The sequence below is a fragment of the Bombus pyrosoma genome, linkage group LG4 (genome assembly GCF_014825855.1).
Source record: "Bombus pyrosoma isolate SC7728 linkage group LG4, ASM1482585v1, whole genome shotgun sequence".
NCBI classification, from domain to species: domain Eukaryota; kingdom Metazoa; phylum Arthropoda; class Insecta; order Hymenoptera; family Apidae; genus Bombus; species Bombus pyrosoma.
In genome coordinates, this window is record NC_057773.1 from 13610771 (window position 1) to 13628140 (window position 17370).

The window sequence follows — 17370 nt, forward strand, 5'->3', positions numbered from 1 at the left end:
AAATAAGGGCTACTGTACGAGTATATTATGCGCGTAACGAGCAGTACACACACGACGCAATTAGATAACACGGAAACTGTGTGAAACTATACCAGCACGCATCGTTTTCTTACGAAAAATCTCTCCCTAAACGTATATTACCATCGATGCTATAAATATACAAATATTATGCCATTATCGTAGATGCAAGTAATTTTACGTCGCACGAAATAATAAGGTTCAAAGAGAGATGAAAATTATTTCTTGTAAATATCGTTTTCCATGATTTCTTCGGAACGAAAACGAACAAATGAATTGCCTTTGATACCGTTCTTTGGAATGCTGGAAATCTTATAATACTGTGTAAATAGGACGACGTAATGCTTATACCGCTATAAGAAGAGGAATAAAGAAGTCGAATTTCGTGACACACGTTTCGTTTTGTGGGCTTCCGCGAACATGACGACCGTTTTCGAATCTTGGATCAAATTTTACGATCGATTTCCTGCTACGTTAAAACCAACTGGTCCGATGTTGATTCATCGCGGTCGTAGGACTGCTTAAAATAGCTCGTAAATGACCAAGAAAGTCATAGAAAACAAGTCGTAAATGGTGAAAGATCGATACATTGTGCTTTGTTGCTCGTATTTCTTAGCGAACGTGTAAACGCCTGGTGCATTTTTACATCCTCGTAAGGAATTATTTACAGATTTAGCGACAATTTGATAAAAATTAATCTAAACGTTTATAAACATCGCATACATTTATCTGTATTATAATATAACTATACGTACATTTTTTATGCGTATTCATTTACAAACAATTCGTACTTCCGTTGCAGCGTTTGACGTCTTAGCACGCTGATAAATATTAGAAAAATCAGTTATAAATACAATATTTATTGCACACGTTGTAAGATACCTTCAAAATACACTCTCATTGTATATTTACGAAACGATAGTACACCGTAAACGATGTACGTCCACAAATTCTTCGGAACGATCTTGAAAGATTAACAAAGAGACCGTTTCACGCTCCACTTAAGTTAAAAAGTCGTTCGAAATGAGCTATAAAATTCCCATTTAAATGTGTCGATTATCAAAGACCGGTCAAGCGAACGATCGTAAAAATTAACCCGAGAAAATCCCCGTATTTCTTACGTCGGACAAACTTGGAAATTTTCTGACGTCGACAGGTTTTCGTCGCGTTTCTCGAACGACGATGCTTGCAGACAATTCTGTTTCTTTAGTCCATAAAAGAGCATAAAAATATCAGTCTGCATAAAAATTCACACTCTATCGACGAGTATCGATAACAGCCTATTGTATTAAAATCAGAGGAGAGAGAAAAAAGGTGCAGATTATGTGGAAGGGAAGAAGAGGACCTGTGACATGTAACAGAAGAATGCGAAATAACGGGAGGACCAAAAGACATGGAAGAAACACTGAATGAGACTGGAGAAGGACTAGTGGATTTAAGAGCAATAATAGAGAAAAGAAGGGCAAGGGCAATACAAGAAAAAGAAAAAGTGGCAATAACGTGTAGCCATAAGTTGCAATAGTTCGTAGCCATTAGTTTTAGATGCTAGAGGTAAGAATATGCTAAGGAGCGCAATACAATAAATGTAAAAATTGTAATCCGAAAGTTCGTCCAAAACCGAAAGGCACGGACTAAAATAAATAATAATAATAAATATTAAAATCGAAGACAAGTAAATTTCGCGACTAGTACTGTTTCTTCCAGAACAATTAACAGGATTATCGTCATCGTTTGTCGGGCCGTGATAAAGGAAACTGTGTAAGCCGGGTGGGAGTGTTTTTAATACAAAAATAAGGGGGTACCGTTGCACGCTAACGACTTGGACAAGCACGCACCATTAGCTCGCATCCTCCACCCGTGCTACTCGGTTTGTCTACCTATTTTAACCGACGTAAGAGCCGCGTGTCTCTCGTCCATCTTTTTACTGTTTTAACCACGGGGGACCGGAACGTTCCTACGTCGGGCACGTGTCACCTTTTTCAAATTAATACCGCTGAAACATTGCTGACCGATCGGCAACAACAAATTTGATTTGCTGAATCACGCTTCGCAAAGTCCAATTTTACAAAAGCTTAGAAACAGTCGAAACACACGGTTCGTCGATCGTTAGCGGTTGTATATTTAGGTATCTTTATCGAAAGCCTCGGTACGATATAAATTCGAATTTTATTCGAAGCGTGAAACGATGAAATTTACTTGATCACAAAGTGAAGCAGGTATAACGCAATCACGTTCAATTCTTCTATCTTATCGTCGAAGCTTTTACGTGTTTAACATTTTCATCTTAAATTGTACGAGTTGCAAGTGACATAGAACGGCACGTCGAAAGGATATCCTTTCAACGTTGAAGAAAATCGTTTATGAAGATGAAGTATTCTTAATCTTAAAGGAACATGTATCGGTAGATGCCTATGTAGCTTGTTTTCTTACTCGTGTGGTTCATCCTTTTCTCAAAATTTTGTAGAATCGTATCCCTCTCTCTTTCTCTCGTTACATCGATAACGTAAGATGCGTCGTCCGACAAAGTTTCATTTTTGCGCCATAGCTGTGTGACATTTCGAGAAGATATGACGCGAAAGTCATAGTTTTCGTATAGCGATAGTTTACAGCGAGAGCTGCAACATGTTAAGCCATTTCATCGCGGTTTCTTTTACTTTGAACGAGGCAGACTTCCAATACGTAATTTGAGATGTTGTTTGAGACGCAGTTTACTATGAGATTGTAATGACAGAGAAATAATAGTCGCGCGTAGCGTAAGAGAAAATAGCGTGGCTCGATAGAAAAGGTAACGGAAGTAAATTTTGTAGCACGGCAGGCGTGGATACATCAAAATAAAGGAGAGGGAGAAACTTCTCCTGACATTCACGTGTCCAACGTGGACGCCGACGATGTCATTAAACTCCTCGTTACGGGGAGCCGAAGCTAAACCAACTCGTACCGGGTGTAGCTGAACTAACGCCGGGGGTACGCGACCCAACACGGACCCGGTACCGGCTTTATAGCCAGACAGATTCACCTCGGTGATTGGTTACATTACCGATACGCGCGTCTCTCATCACGGCGATGCTGTTACAGCAATCGCGGTGAAACTCTCTGCCATGTCCTTTCCTCGGCGAAAACAACGCCATAGAAACCGTCTACGAGGAACACTATGTCCTTCTTCTTTCCTTCGTTCTTTCTTCCTCTTCCTCTTTATTCGTCTTCTATTATTTTTATCCTCCGTGCGCTTCTTACTTATCACAGAATAGACGGAGAAGATTATAAATATGCTTTTTTATTTAAAAAAAAAAAAAGAAATTATTACGCGCGTAATATCGTTGACATGCTTGTTGCGAGTGGTTTGGAAAGTAAATTCCGTAAATATAATACAAGTAAAAGTACGAAACCATAATAATTAAAATTAGAACGTATTTTATAAGAGTTGATGTAAGTCTACAACGTATTTGTAGCATTCAAGCGCCGATTCTACGCGCGAAGGAAGAAAATTTCCTACAAGCATGCATTAAATATAAATTGTAAAACTTGTAATTGTAAAATTGTAAAATCTGAAACTGCCTAGGCTCGCTTTACTTTACCGTCCTATATTTACTACGTCACTGTAATATGTTTACGTTATTATATATATATATTCGTATTTTTATACCACAGAAATTCACCGCCGATTTAGATTCCGCCTCGAGAAGATACGTAAAGTCGCGCGGTGAAAAATGGAAAATGAGAACTCTGCGGGGGGTAAATGGGTTAGGCCATGTCCTCGGAAATCTTGGGAATTGATCAGTCCGGATGTCACATTTTGTCCGTGCGGCATGTTCTCACCCTTGTTGTGTTGGGGTTTCGTGCCCCGTTTGCACCCGATACACGCGTAACAGACGCACGTGCGTCAAACATACACAGTTCCCTTTCCAGCACCCCATCTTCCAACCTCCTCTCTTTCCCTTCAATTTTCTCTTCTCTCCTACGGGTTTCGACTCTGTTTCATCCAGCCATTCGTCGTTCGTCTCTGCGGTTTTCCATGCAAAGTTACGACTTCATCCGCGTACGTATAATCGCCGTTTCTCATCTACCGCCGTAGTTCCATATCGACGAAACAATCAACGACGATATGTCGACGAATTGCTTGCTCGCGTCGGTGATATCGTAATATTGTCAATTGAATATTTTAAATAACTTTTGATAGATCAAAGTTTAGACGCTGGCTAAGAATAACAAAAGAGGAAGCGTTGTCGAGCGTGAGGTAACGCGTAGTGTTAGAGCTGTCATTATAAGTCATTGACCTTTACCTTCGTATAAAAATACGAATATATATATATATATAATAACGTAAACATATTACAGTGACGTAGTAAATATAGGACAGTAAAGTAAAGCGAGCTTAGGTCGTTTTAGATTTTACAATTTTACAATTAAAGTTTATTAAAAATTATTGTTTCCGAAGCATATCGAAATGATGGGCGGTAGGTTGCTTAGTGTTTACGTGTATCAACCGGCACAACTCTACGGTAATTGTTTGGAGAGGTAGTCGGAGTAATAGTCAGAGAATTTTTGTTCAGCCAGAATCTCAACGAACCGAGCCAAGAGTTTCTCGATCGCAGCTTTTGTGAAACAGCTGTTTCTACGGTTGTCGCGCCTCGTTACCGGCCTTTTTTCTCTCCTCCCTGAAACAAGAAGCTGGCATCAGGACGTCGTTATAACGCGAGGCGTCCACTTTTCCACGCTCCTATATGGGCTTCATCCTCTTACCCACCCCGTCACCCTCGAGCCGTCGCTGTCGTTCGTGGTCCTTGTGTGCTGCAAATAAAGCTCTCCTCGAAACAAACAGGGACAAACTGGACTTCCACCGGACAAATTGACACCCCTAACAGACACGTATGTACGACGTCAGGGACTCTCCTGTTTTCACGATTCGACCGTGTTGATCCACTTTGTACGCTTGTTTAAGGACCAAATAGTACACGCTGCAACTGTTGTACTTCGCACAACGTATGGCAACTTTTGTCCGCGCTATTTAATTCGCGAACCATCATTAGCGTAATAAATGCGAACGCTGAAGAGGATGAAAATTGCCCTGCTTACATCGAAATACCGAAAAAGAAGATGAACGATCGAGCAAGTTCGACTGAAACTCGACGTTCAGCACGCCACTAACTGAACGTTGTGCGATAGATATATTTATAAAGTGATAGTCACGTGGCAGACAGTGATACAATATCAGGATACGATTCGCCACGTGTCGCTCAACGTGAGTTCTATAACAGCACTTTCGCTTTATTATAATACACCCCTGTCTGTGTCCCCGGTGATCATAATCGCATTTGGCTTCTGCCTTTCGCACAGAAATCACGTCCAAACAGAGGTCATGTTATGTACTCGTCTCTACATGGTAAAACGGTATAACAGAGTCTGTTAGAAAGGACACTGTTCGTAATTATTTCTATCGTTCAATCGTTTCAATTCGATCTCAATAAATTACAAAGTGGGTCTCAAACAGTAATTTATTGTGCAACTAATACCATCGGTACAAACATGGTCCGAACTTTATTCCTTCAATGGAATTATTTGAAGAAGAGTAAACGTAAATGTTAGCACAAGGCTTTCTAAACAATTTACGAGAGGCTTTTGTGGAACATGGTCGAGTTCTTGGATCGTTGAGGTGAAAATGTAGTGACAGGGATGTGAAAGAAGAACCAGCGAGAAGAAAGTATCGAATGGCTAGCTATACCTTCCAGCCGCACAAAACTGACCCATAAATCTGTTACATGATTTACAGTCCTTACGAACAAACCGGGGGAATATTTAACGCGAATACTCGTCAACGTTCAATGTTAATGTGGTCGCAAATTTTCAAAACATCGTAGAACCAAACTGACGTTAGCGTCAACATTCGTTTGAATATATGGCAAGTCTACGGTCGGAATCTTACGGTTACTTCCACTAGCCGTCACGAAGTTTTGCTAATTTTAACCAAACCTTTACGACGATCTTGTTACACCGTTCAATCGACCCCCACGCAAGGACACAAACTTCTCTATTTATAAATATTCAATATAAAAATAAACACACTGTACGCTATTAATAATAAATTTAACGAGATTCGCCAGCGAAAGAAAATACGTCTGATCTATTTGACTATTCGGGGACACCTGTATCCTTTTTGACAACAAAACAAAAGCATCGATAGCTAATATTGCCTTTCCACTTTCTTTCGTTTCGTAAAGCTCGGAATAAATTGTTTTCAATTTCAAACGTTACTTCATATTATATCGCGTGTTATATAAAAGAAACGATTGACATTAGCAACAATGGAATAAAATGTTCTTTCGACATATTCCAAATACGAGGAACATGTTCCTTAAAATTTTCAATAAGTCGTTACCACGTCTAAATTACGAACACGTATTTTGTAAATTGACATTTTCCATGTTTCACTTTTCTATCGTTCGTCGATGCGTGCAATGTGTCGCACTGTAAAACAAAAATTATACCTTTTAGGTTCGTTCAGGAATTCGTTTGGAGATAGCTACGACGAAGAAACATCAATAAATGACGTAAACAGAAAAAGAATAAAATTGTTCGATTAACGTACGAGAAACGCTAATACAATTTTCCACAAGAATGTTCATTGTTTGTTTTGCTCGTCGATGATTAAGATGATTCTGTTCCACATTTTAGTATTTGGAAAGGGTCGTCGCCGCCGAAAGATCCCACGACCACCCGAACGAGGCCCGCATCTTGACATCCGCCGGTACACCATTTAGCAATAATTTACTGGACGTCGCATCGTCACGGAACACCATCGAAAAATTCAGAATAGTGTGGTCGTTGACACCGGGGATCAAGCCTTGGATCCCACGGGTATATTGTTGTCCAATGACACGTCTGTATTTACACGTCGTATGCCAAAATTGCATGTCCCGACAGGGTAAATACGCCCCTATGAATCTCGAAATTCAGGGATAATATTGATAAGTAGATTTTTTCCTTTTATCGTCGTTCGTACGATCTCGTTCGTATCCGTATAGATACTTTTCATCGGATAAACGTTTCATCGAATAAGACCGTGTCCGCTTCCTGCTTTGATAGATCAAATTTGCATCCCCTCCAAAGGAATCTTTTGCCATACAATTTGAATATTTTTGCATTTAACGCGTTATAGAGATATACGTATCTAGATATACATTGGCAAATTATAATATTTTCGGTAATCACGATAGTATCCTTCGTAGATAAACAGAATTTTCTTCGGCCATTTTCAACGAAACGAAACTATCTTTATAAAAGCGTCAGGTTATTAAAAAATGTATATATATACAGGGTGGTTGGTAACTGGTGGTACAAGCGGAAAGGGGGTGATTCTGCGCGAAAAAAGAAGTGGAAAATATAGAATAACAATTTTCCGTTTGAGGCTTTGTTTTCGAGAAAATCGACTTTGAATTTTCGCTCGGTACGCGCGCATGATATAGCGCATAATTAAAATATATGAAATTTGTTTATATTATTAATAATATCGCGTGTTTCCTAACTAGATTTTCCAACATTTTTCAAAGAGGTGCAAAAACGAAGGTCACACGATGATATAATAATAGAAGGATTAGGCGGTAGATGTTAAGAGGATCGATATTCTCCGTTCGACTGTGTTATTCAATACCGTCAAAAGATTTTTTTCCATTTCTTCCCTCTTTTCCTTCCCGTTTTTTAAGAGCATTAAACCCTTTGTGTGGATGGAAAATCACATTTATCTCGTTGCACAATTCGGGCTTCTAAAAAAATTTCCGAGTTCGAAATTCATCAATCGCGGCTCACAAATTCCAAAGGTATTCCCAGGCTTGACACCATTTTCTTTTAGAAGACAAATAAGAAACAGGCGTTATTCAGGTAAGGGACGTTGATAAATCAGTTGTCCGACGCGTAGTTAAACGGAACACCTGAAAAATTGGGAGATTAGTAACTCCCACGAGAATTTCGAGCGATTTCTTATGCCCTTTCAGGCTAACTTCTTTTATTGTCGCCGCATATCTTACGGTCTTATCTTACGGTTAGAATGATCGATAGCAATTGTAATTTTAGTATCGCAATAACGTAATAATTTCTTTTTCATCCGGACACAACGCAAATTCGATGGGAAAACGTTTTACGAAGAATTCGATGTAAGTCGATACAAGAACCGCATCATACGCGTGTAAGTACCTGCACGTTTGTTCGCAAGATCTTTCTTCTCGAGGAAGATAAAGTTCTTAACTAGACAACTTCAAACTCTATTTCCCCGAAAATAAGATCTTGGACAAATTTTGTTTTACGTATTTCGCGTGTTTTCGCGTGTTTTCGCGTGTTTTCGCGTGTTTTCGCGTGTAGAATGACGTTGATGATTTAGTCGTAGCTAGACGTTAATCAGCGAAGGTTAAAGTATACCTCCCTAACAAATTGCTAAACGCAATCTTCTCGAAACCGAAGCATCGTACGACGAAAGTCTATCGCATATTTTCGACTTGTTCTTTTCGCGAAGAAAGAGACAATTACCGAAATTATCATTTTTCTGCGATTTATTTTACTTTTTGGATAAGCAGGGAAACTCCCGACAAGATTCGCTCGATAATAAACTTTCACACGGTATTTACGAGGTAAGATACTTTTTTGTCCCAAAAGTACGAGATCGAGCGGAAAACGCGAAAGTACGAAGAACGCAAAATTCCTACTGTAACGTAATTTCCGAACCGATTCGGAACTAATCGCGGCCAGCTACCGGAATTTTCTGCCACTGACGACCGAATAACCTGAATACTTCACGGGCGTCTAGTTTTTCTACTATGTCTTATTTTCACCCTAGGCGCTGCATCTTCGCTCCAACTTTCTCATACCTCGTGCGGAGAACCGAAAATCGACTACCGAATTTTTCCAATTCGCCTTTCCACTATGATTTACGAATCCGTCGACTCTCGGTCGACTACGTACATTTTTCAGGTCAACGCAAACAAGAAAGGTAGACAGGTCGTTGGCCAACTAGACTAAAGGAAGAAAAGACTGAAAGGGAGAAACAGTGACGAATGTCGCAAAAGGACCTCTCTCGTGCAGATGACTTCTGTTCCATCGCGGATTTCACTTCCTTGCACGGTAGTGCAGATCCTGCTCGAGGCAAAGGCCACCCCCCCATCGAGGCTTGCCACAACAATTTCTCTGTTCACGATGTAGGTTACCAAGACGATGCTTTCAGAGACCTTTTAGCCTAGTGCTTTACTGCCCTACAATAAATCAATTGCTACCGGCTGACCGCCAAGGTCGCACGCCTGCCCTCCAAGAATCTTTTCCAAAGTACATCGAGTGTGTCCAATGGTTCGTATAATTTTTTCTTCCCTGGGTCTCCACACGACTTTACAACTTTGATCGACACTGGCGATTAGCCTCTTCGTTGATCGAGATTTACTATCTCAACCCTTTTAATCGTTAATTCGAAGAAACGGTTCATCCTTCAAACGGTTCTATGAAAATTGATATTTCATGGATATTCGGTTAAAGGCGTTTAGGCATTTCATTTCTACGATATAACGTACACGTCTATGTTTTAATATCGTATATTTAATCGCTCCGATACAAATTCCACATACAACGATATTCTCCTGGAGATTACGATTCTTCCATATATTGAAGATAAACTCGATAAACTCGAATTCGAGCAGCGTTATATATCGAAAGTTTCTGACTTTGCTTTTGACATAATACCGCAGAGAAGATATATTCCAGGATCGAAAGAATGAAAAAAAGAATTAATTTAGTAAGAATGTTGGAATTTTATAGCACGTTTTATTCTTATGTACGGTAGAAATTATTCCCTATCTTTTATTTCTCTATTGTACCAAACATTTTGAAATCTCTACTACCTGCGACTATCGCGACTACGCATATTGGTAAAGCTCGAAGCGAATCTGTAAACGTAAATAGAAGTTATGAGATGTGAGAAGCGGTAGCAAAGTAGATACTTGCGTATTCTATTGTTCTTATCTATCTTAATAAGCTGCAACATGTAACGAGAGCATTTGTATGCGTCGTTCAATCTACGTTTCAGATTTCTATCCACGCTGTATACTAATTTTTCGCAAAGTGTACGTTTGCAACAAATAAGCCGTGTCTCATTGCGGACGAAATTTCAAAATGTTACACGTAATATTCTATTCGTATAAAAGATTGCGTTATGAGTAATCGAATACTTTCGCGAGACACTGTATTTTACAAGATACAATGACAATATATATAGGCATAATAACGTTACAAAATAAGGCCCAATGAGATCGAGAATATATAATCTTCTTTTGTCTTAATAGCTAAAACAAATTATTTTAATCGAAGTAACCTCTTTCGTTCATAATTGGGATCATTTTATGCGCTAGTTTCACCGCGTCTGGATTTCTAAAAACGTCCATTTTCGTTTCACCTAACAACTTGGTCAATAATTCCTCGAAATCTTCGGTATCCTCCTTACTTCCCATCATTCGCAAATAAAGCACTACTCCAGAAAAGACAGCGTATATTCTTCTTTTATGTATTGCTTGTTTTAACTGTTCCATGGTGGGTGGCTGTCTCTTGCAAGCGATATTTTTCATAGTTTCTTCCAATGTATGCAAATAGAGTTTCAGAAAATCGTCGTCGTTATCGTACTTTATGTCAAATTCTGGACAAATGTTCAAAAAGTATAGTAGATCGATGACCGGAGACGTGTAAACAGCCATCTGATAATCGACCTGGAAAATACTCCATGGTAAAAGCAGAGAAAGGAAAAGAAAAATTCTATGGCATAAGGAACGTGATGCTTAGGGCTTAGTTTTCATACGATAGAAGATCGTTTATCTTCGACTATTCTAAAATATTAACGCGTATTTATTTTCCAAACTTCTATACCGACTTGACCATGACCAAGATAAGACGAACGTATCATATAAAACGCCACATAAATTTTCATCGTCGCCCCCTTAATTTTTCCTCGTACATTTTTTTATAATAGATTTATTTATCGTTAGTCGATGAAAATAAAATATATCGGCGACCTCTCAATATTACGTTTCTTGCATGTTTTATGCCTCTGTCGTAACTATGCTATGAACCGCATTTTTTTTTTTTTTTTTACAAGAAAGTACAAAACACTGTATATGTAAAGGAACGCGTATTACCAATAAGATTTCGATTGGTTGGCCTTTCTCGTTTTCTCGAAACATTAGATTATTTATCCAACAATCTCCGTGATTTAGTACGCAGAATTCATCCGCGTCGTAATTGTACGCATCAATACAACGCGTTCCGATAGTTTCCGACAATTTAACCAGCTTATTCGCCGCACTCGCATATTTTTCGCTCGACCACCTTCGTATTTCGTTAGCTATTCGTAGTAGGCTCACTTCCATCATTCGTATAAAGGCTTTCGGACATTTGGTCGATACGATGCCAGTACCTATAAAAGATTCGATTATCTGTGGATCCTGAAAAATTAATTCGAATTAATGTCATTTCAAAATTTACAAGATTTCAAGCATACGGAAGAAACAATTTATCAAAGATGTAACCATTAGTTACGATAGATAACTGAGGAGAGTAATAAAACAACATACTGATTTACTGCTGTTGACAGTTAATATAAAGTTACTTCGCCCTGAAGTTAAACGATGGGTGATTTTTATACGTAGCTAGCAGAAATAGTTATAAACGCGAAGACCTGTAATTTTAAATAGCGATCGAATACACCGACGTAGAAATATGATCTAGCGTAACAGATGATACTAATCGCCACGGCTTAAGAACTTAAAATACACGTGAAATATGATAAACAAGTTTAAGAAGTCTAATTTGTTTAAACTGAAAGTTTAGTAGGAGCGCGCTGGTTCTTCCCTCCCTCGCTGTTTCTTTGTTCGCATAATCGAAGACAATCTCCATATAACTGGATTTTGTTATTCGTTTGTTTGAATACAAGGTTTCGCTAAAACTAACAAGAGAAGCTTCAGAAAAACATAAGGAGAACATAAACAAACAAGTCTTTCCTCGCCTTTTATACCGTAAGTTGAACAACGTTAGAATTGAAATATCTTTAACGTTATCTTATCTTGCAAATCGATTGATCGTCTGAACGTAAAATTACAGATACGTTTGTTTCGCATATAAAGCTACCGTCACGTCGAATTTCATTGAAACCCGCGAGAACCAGGTCTGAAGCTTCCCTCGTAAGTTCAACGAGCTGACATTTCTAAATACTAAGCCGAAAACGTTAATTCCTATCAGCGTTACGTCACACGTATAAAGTAGAATCGGATAACAGGCACATTGTCGGTAAACTATAGTACTGTAACGACATTAGTTAGAATAAACGAGGTTCTACTGTTTTCCATGTGTGTAGAAAGATGTAAATAGAACGTACATATAAGAAACACCGTAGGCTGACTCTACACCTGCGGATCGGTGGAGATTTGTAAAAAGAAGTTCATGGAAACTTGCCCTCGAACGCTATAATCTCAATGTCACATTTCTTTCTATTCATCGTGTCGTAAACTACTCATCGAGAATAAAAAGTCTCGAAGGAACAAAGTCGACTCCGTACCAATTGACGTATAGACGAACAAGTTAATTATAGCTTCTACTCTCATGCCTATTCACCACTGTCGGACTTGCATAAAAATAGTTCGCTGCAACGCGAACCGCTCTTTTTGAAACGTGCGTTATTTAGAAATAGAAACAGTTTCTCGAGTAGTGTTATCCTCGATCGACAAAACAACGGAATTTCGGCTGTCAGAAATCCGCAAGAGTCGAAAGATTTAATAGAAGAGGCCTCGTTTATTTGCTTACGCCGATAACAAGTGGCAACGCATTTGCAATTCTCACGCTCTCGTCTCTTAGACGAAATTAATTGCGCGCAATGGTATTTCATCTCACCGTTTTTCGAATCTTGGATCACCGTGAATAGGACGCAGACGTGCTCCGCTCGTGTGACGGCAGCGAATGTGGAAAACTTCGACCACGGAAATCATGCCCGAAGTGAATTGTGCACGAACATTTTTGTACAGATCTCCATAGATGCAGATGCGCAGAATCACGCTACGGTGATCTTTACGATTAATTTTTACGCAACGTTCGGATATATCTTAAAACATAACGCGCAATCCGTACCTTTTCGAGAACCGCGACAGATCCAGCGTGTAATCTGGCAAGTTGTTCTATAACTAAACGACAGTGTTCAAACGACAATCCTTTCTGACGATCCTTCATGGCGAATCCTCTGTTTATTAGGTTTTCCATAACGAGAATGCGAGGATTGTCAAAACCGCATAATAAATTTGGACCGAGTTGATGATAAACAAATTCCTTCATCTTGGGTAGAACGTCACGCAGAACTTTCAACTCGATCAAAAACAGATTTTGTTGACGAACGATGTCGCGTGACAGTTCCCTCAGAGGTTCGGCTTTAATAACCAAACTGATTGATCTTTCCGATTTCGTTTCCTCTTTCTTCTTGGTAGGAGAAGCTGTATATCTGATGTGTGCTTTATACAGATCACTAAGAAAGTTTAATCCTTTTTCCGACATACAGTTTAGCTGAATCTCCAAAACTCTAACAGTTTCATCCGATAACTTGTTTCGAAGGGCTTTCTCGATGATGGCTTCATCGATTTTCAAATGACTTACTTCCATTCTGAAAATATTTCTATAATATATTATACAATATATATATATATATATATATATATATATATATATATATATATCTAATGTACGTAAAATACTAAACTTCTTCTGTAAAATACTAAATAGCGTTTATCGCTATTATACTTTTGAAATTATATTTGCCGTTGTATCTGATACAATATCTAGAAGAGATTCCCGCGATCTTATTTACTTTACTTATCTTTTTATCATCTTCCTGCCGCATTTATTGCATTTATTGCATTCATCGCGCGTCTTTGAAACGCTACGTTATACAACGTTCCCTTTCTCTACGCTCTACACTCTCCCTTTCTCTTTAACGAGAGACACGATCATTGCAAGCGTATCGTTCACAAGCGTCATGTTTTCCACGACTCGGGCATCTCATACTATCTCTATTACAATTAATAATCGTATAAAATCCTTAATTTAACTTCGTAAAAATGTACCCAACCCTTCGAATCCACCATTCTAAAGTGCACTTTTCGCTATTTTTATCTTTTTATTGTAAAATACAACTCAACATACCTGGCGTTATATCAAGAACTCTTCCTATCGAGCGTCCCTTANAAAAAAAAAAAAAAAAAAAAAAAAAAAAAAAAAAAAAAAAAAAAAAAAAAAAAAAAAAAAAAAAAAAAAAAAAAAAAAAAAAAAAAAAAAAAAAAAAAAAAAAAAAAAAAAAAAAAAAAAAAAAAATAAAATAAAATTCCAAACGAAGAGAAGACGCTGTAAGAGCGCAGATCACCCAGAAACTGAACAGCTGCAGAAGAGAGCTGATACTTTTATACCGAAAAGGAACAGAGTGTAAGCCAACGCATGTATGTGTGTATATGTTTAACAGTGAGAAATGAGATATACATGTAGCTCCAATTCAGTGATGTATGCCAGTGACGAGTTTCGAAATCAAATAACACTGTTAAGAAGCGGACAAAGGTTGCTTTGAATGCATATACAGCGAGCAGTAAAACATATTCAAGCAGTAGTTTATTCCTCTCGCTGACCTACAATTCTTCCACGAACCTCTGTCATGGGTGTTATTTAGCCATAAAATTCTTTGGTATAATCGCGCAAATATTTTGCTAAAGTTCGTAGCAAGTATCTTCAGTTTTTATCGAATCTTACGGAGTTTGTTAGCTTCCGTCGAATCTCGTCGAGTTCGATGGCGATTCTTGGCTATTTAATCGTACAGGGAGTGGCAAACATCGATAAAAATCAGATCTATCGGAAATTTAATAAAATGCGCGTCGAGTTTTTCGATAGAAACTATTGAATATGAAATATCGTATCAGACGTAAGAGCACATAGTCACATGAAACTCAGGCTCGATGCTGAACAATCACTCCTTCTATGTTCGCATAAACCTTCTTACAGCAACTTTTAACCTTTCGTCTTGTTATTTCTACACTGTATATTTTTCATTTTCTGCGAGTATTTTGGTCCGATGTTACCTTAAGTTTATAAACATTCGGTACACATTCACTCGATGTTTGCTGTTTCATATAGAATTATTCTCCTCGAACAAATACTTTACACCGTTTGTTATAAAAATACACATATAACTTGTATGTAGGAACATGGTATTCGACCGAATTATTCACTTTGAAATGAAATTGCAAAATGTTCTCGTAACGTTAACAAAGTACCAAGCACAAAAACACCAATGAAAGTTTAATCAACACCTTCCATCGATTATCGTTTGTTTCTTCGAATTTAAAGTACACCTTACATTACCTCGACGTTCCAAATATTTGTTTCTTAACTATTCCCTCCGGACAGCGACGTTGCAAAGTGAAAGGAATTTCCGAACCACAAGAGCGACTGTCTAATACGCAGCTTTCACGTCCGTGTACTACAATAATTGCCAACACTCTGCGTTTGATCTCTTATAGGCTCAACGTACGAACGATACGTACACGTTACGTGCTTGTGTCACAGGGGTCTCGGAATACAGCGCTAGGATAATTACATTTTTGCCTACCATAGCCATCGAAATAGCAACTAAGCAGTAGCTGCATACTTATGCGACCGGCATCCAGCGATACTCTCTCCCCCACTCCCACAAGAACTAAAGACCTGATATAAAAAATCCCTCCCAAGTCAACACTCGACATTCTATTCTGTTCTGTTCTGTTCTATTAAGACATTCTGTATCTTTACTCTGAACTATATCTGCATAATTGTATCTTTAACTATCACAATTGAAGTACCGATCTCTCACCTTACGTGCGGAACGTGAAATAATCTCGAACCGACGTGACACTTGTACAAATATGACAGAGCTACCATTTTTCTCCGATCGCCCACGATCATCAAGGATGGTTCAAGAGCTTGAAAATATGTACGAAGTTAATTATGTACGTACACATAGAGTTTTGCTAATTCACGCTGTATAAAAGTGTACGAATTAGTTATGCTTATAAAAGAATTCTCTATGACTCAACAAGGCAAAGGCCATACTTAAACGATCATAAGTGATTGATATTCGATTTTAGTCGCGCTTTATCTGTTCTAATACGAAAGTACAGTAGGACGTTGCATAACGCGATCTGGAAAGTAATAACGAGAGTGAAATACTTCTTGAGGAAACAGTATCGAGAAAAGCTTTCGCAATCGAAGAACATACAAATTCGTAGATCGAAACAACTCAAAGAAATTGTATCAGTTGCCGAAAAGCAATTCGCTGACGCTTAATTGTTAGCCATTGTAAAAAATATACGTTTTACGTTTATTTATGTTTCTTCACTGTACAATCGAATTGCCATTTGTTTAACCATAACGATCTTTTAAGCTAGATATTCGCTTATTGCGTATCCTTGTGACGTAAATTCGTATCCTATGTCAGCTGGTTTTATTTTATATAAATTGACATTACACGCTCTTCTTATACCTTTACACATTTTTAGGTGGAGGAAGAATTAATTCTGGAAACTATTGCATACTTTTTTTTGAGGAAAGGCGAAGAAACGAAGGAAAAGCTATGGTTACGTTCGATCAGAGCTGCCTCACAAATCATTCACAGTGCCAAATCTTTCAAACCTTGCAACCGTCCAGGCCCTATCGTATAACTTTTATAGAGGGCCACAAAACAGCTACCGTATCTCTCATCTTGCCATCGCTTTATTTTTCTTTTTCCTTCGTTTCCATCAAATTTTTGGGAACCCAAAACTTTTATGGCACATGCGGTAAGCCAAGAGTTGTTTCCTCGGTTACCGCATTTCCAAGACCAGGAAACTTTTCGATGTACCTCGAAAAATTTGGAAACCTCTGCAAGAATAATAAATCATTTTTCATTCCCTTTTTTCGTACCTTGTTTTTACTTTTACGAACGTCTACACTTTGTTCAAACAACCACTAGTCGGTTGTGATTTCGAATCGGAAGCAAACCTCTGAGGATGCAGTATATTTCCGAGAAAGTCAACATTTTTCATTCTTTTTCAACATTTTCTTTTATTTTATCCTTGGATCGTACTTGAAAAAAGCTAATTTCATATACTACCTACTTACATCAGTCGTTTATTTATTTACTATCGCACGTTTGTTTTTATATTCTTCCAAACGTTGCGTCGATTTGTTTACCCTCTCATTAATATGTATATTATTATAGTATGTAACCTTTTAAACCTTGTTAAACGTTGAAAGAATAATGATACAATCAGCAAAAGCGAAAAAGTAAAATAGCTATAA

General features: G+C 38.2%; 1 protein-coding gene across 3 annotated transcripts; it reads right to left on the bottom strand.

Annotated features, from left to right (window-relative positions):
- Positions 1-9565: 9565 nt before the first annotated feature.
- On the bottom strand, positions 9566-15658 carry LOC122566546. Of its 3 annotated transcripts, XM_043723966.1 has the most exons (5): positions 14215-14255; positions 13772-14081; positions 13153-13675; positions 11172-11477; positions 9566-10745 (listed from the first exon to the last, which is right to left on the bottom strand). In XM_043723966.1, the coding sequence occupies exons 3-5, from the start codon at positions 13672-13674 to the stop codon at positions 10344-10346; spliced, it is 1230 nt and encodes a 409-aa protein (XP_043579901.1). In that variant the 5' UTR covers position 13675; positions 13772-14081; positions 14215-14255; the 3' UTR covers positions 9566-10343. The 3 variants fall into 3 exon arrangements, with proteins under 3 accessions (XP_043579901.1, XP_043579898.1, XP_043579900.1); XM_043723963.1 differs by lacking the exons at positions 13772-14081; positions 14215-14255 and adding an exon at positions 15418-15658; XM_043723965.1 differs by lacking the exon at positions 13772-14081.
- Between the last annotated feature and the right edge of the window lie 1712 nt (positions 15659-17370).

Coding starts and splice junctions, on each gene's coding strand:
- LOC122566546 (XM_043723963.1), bottom strand. CDS start 13,674: ATGGAAGTAAGTCATTTGAAAATCGATGAAGCCATCATCGAGAAAGCC. Junction 11,478..13,152: donor CTGTCGCGGTTCTCGAAAAG/GTACGGATTGCG, acceptor TTAATTTTTCAG/GATCCACAGATAATCGAATC. Junction 10,746..11,171: donor AACCAATCGAAATCTTATTG/GTAATACGCGTT, acceptor AGTATTTTCCAG/GTCGATTATCAGATGGCTGT.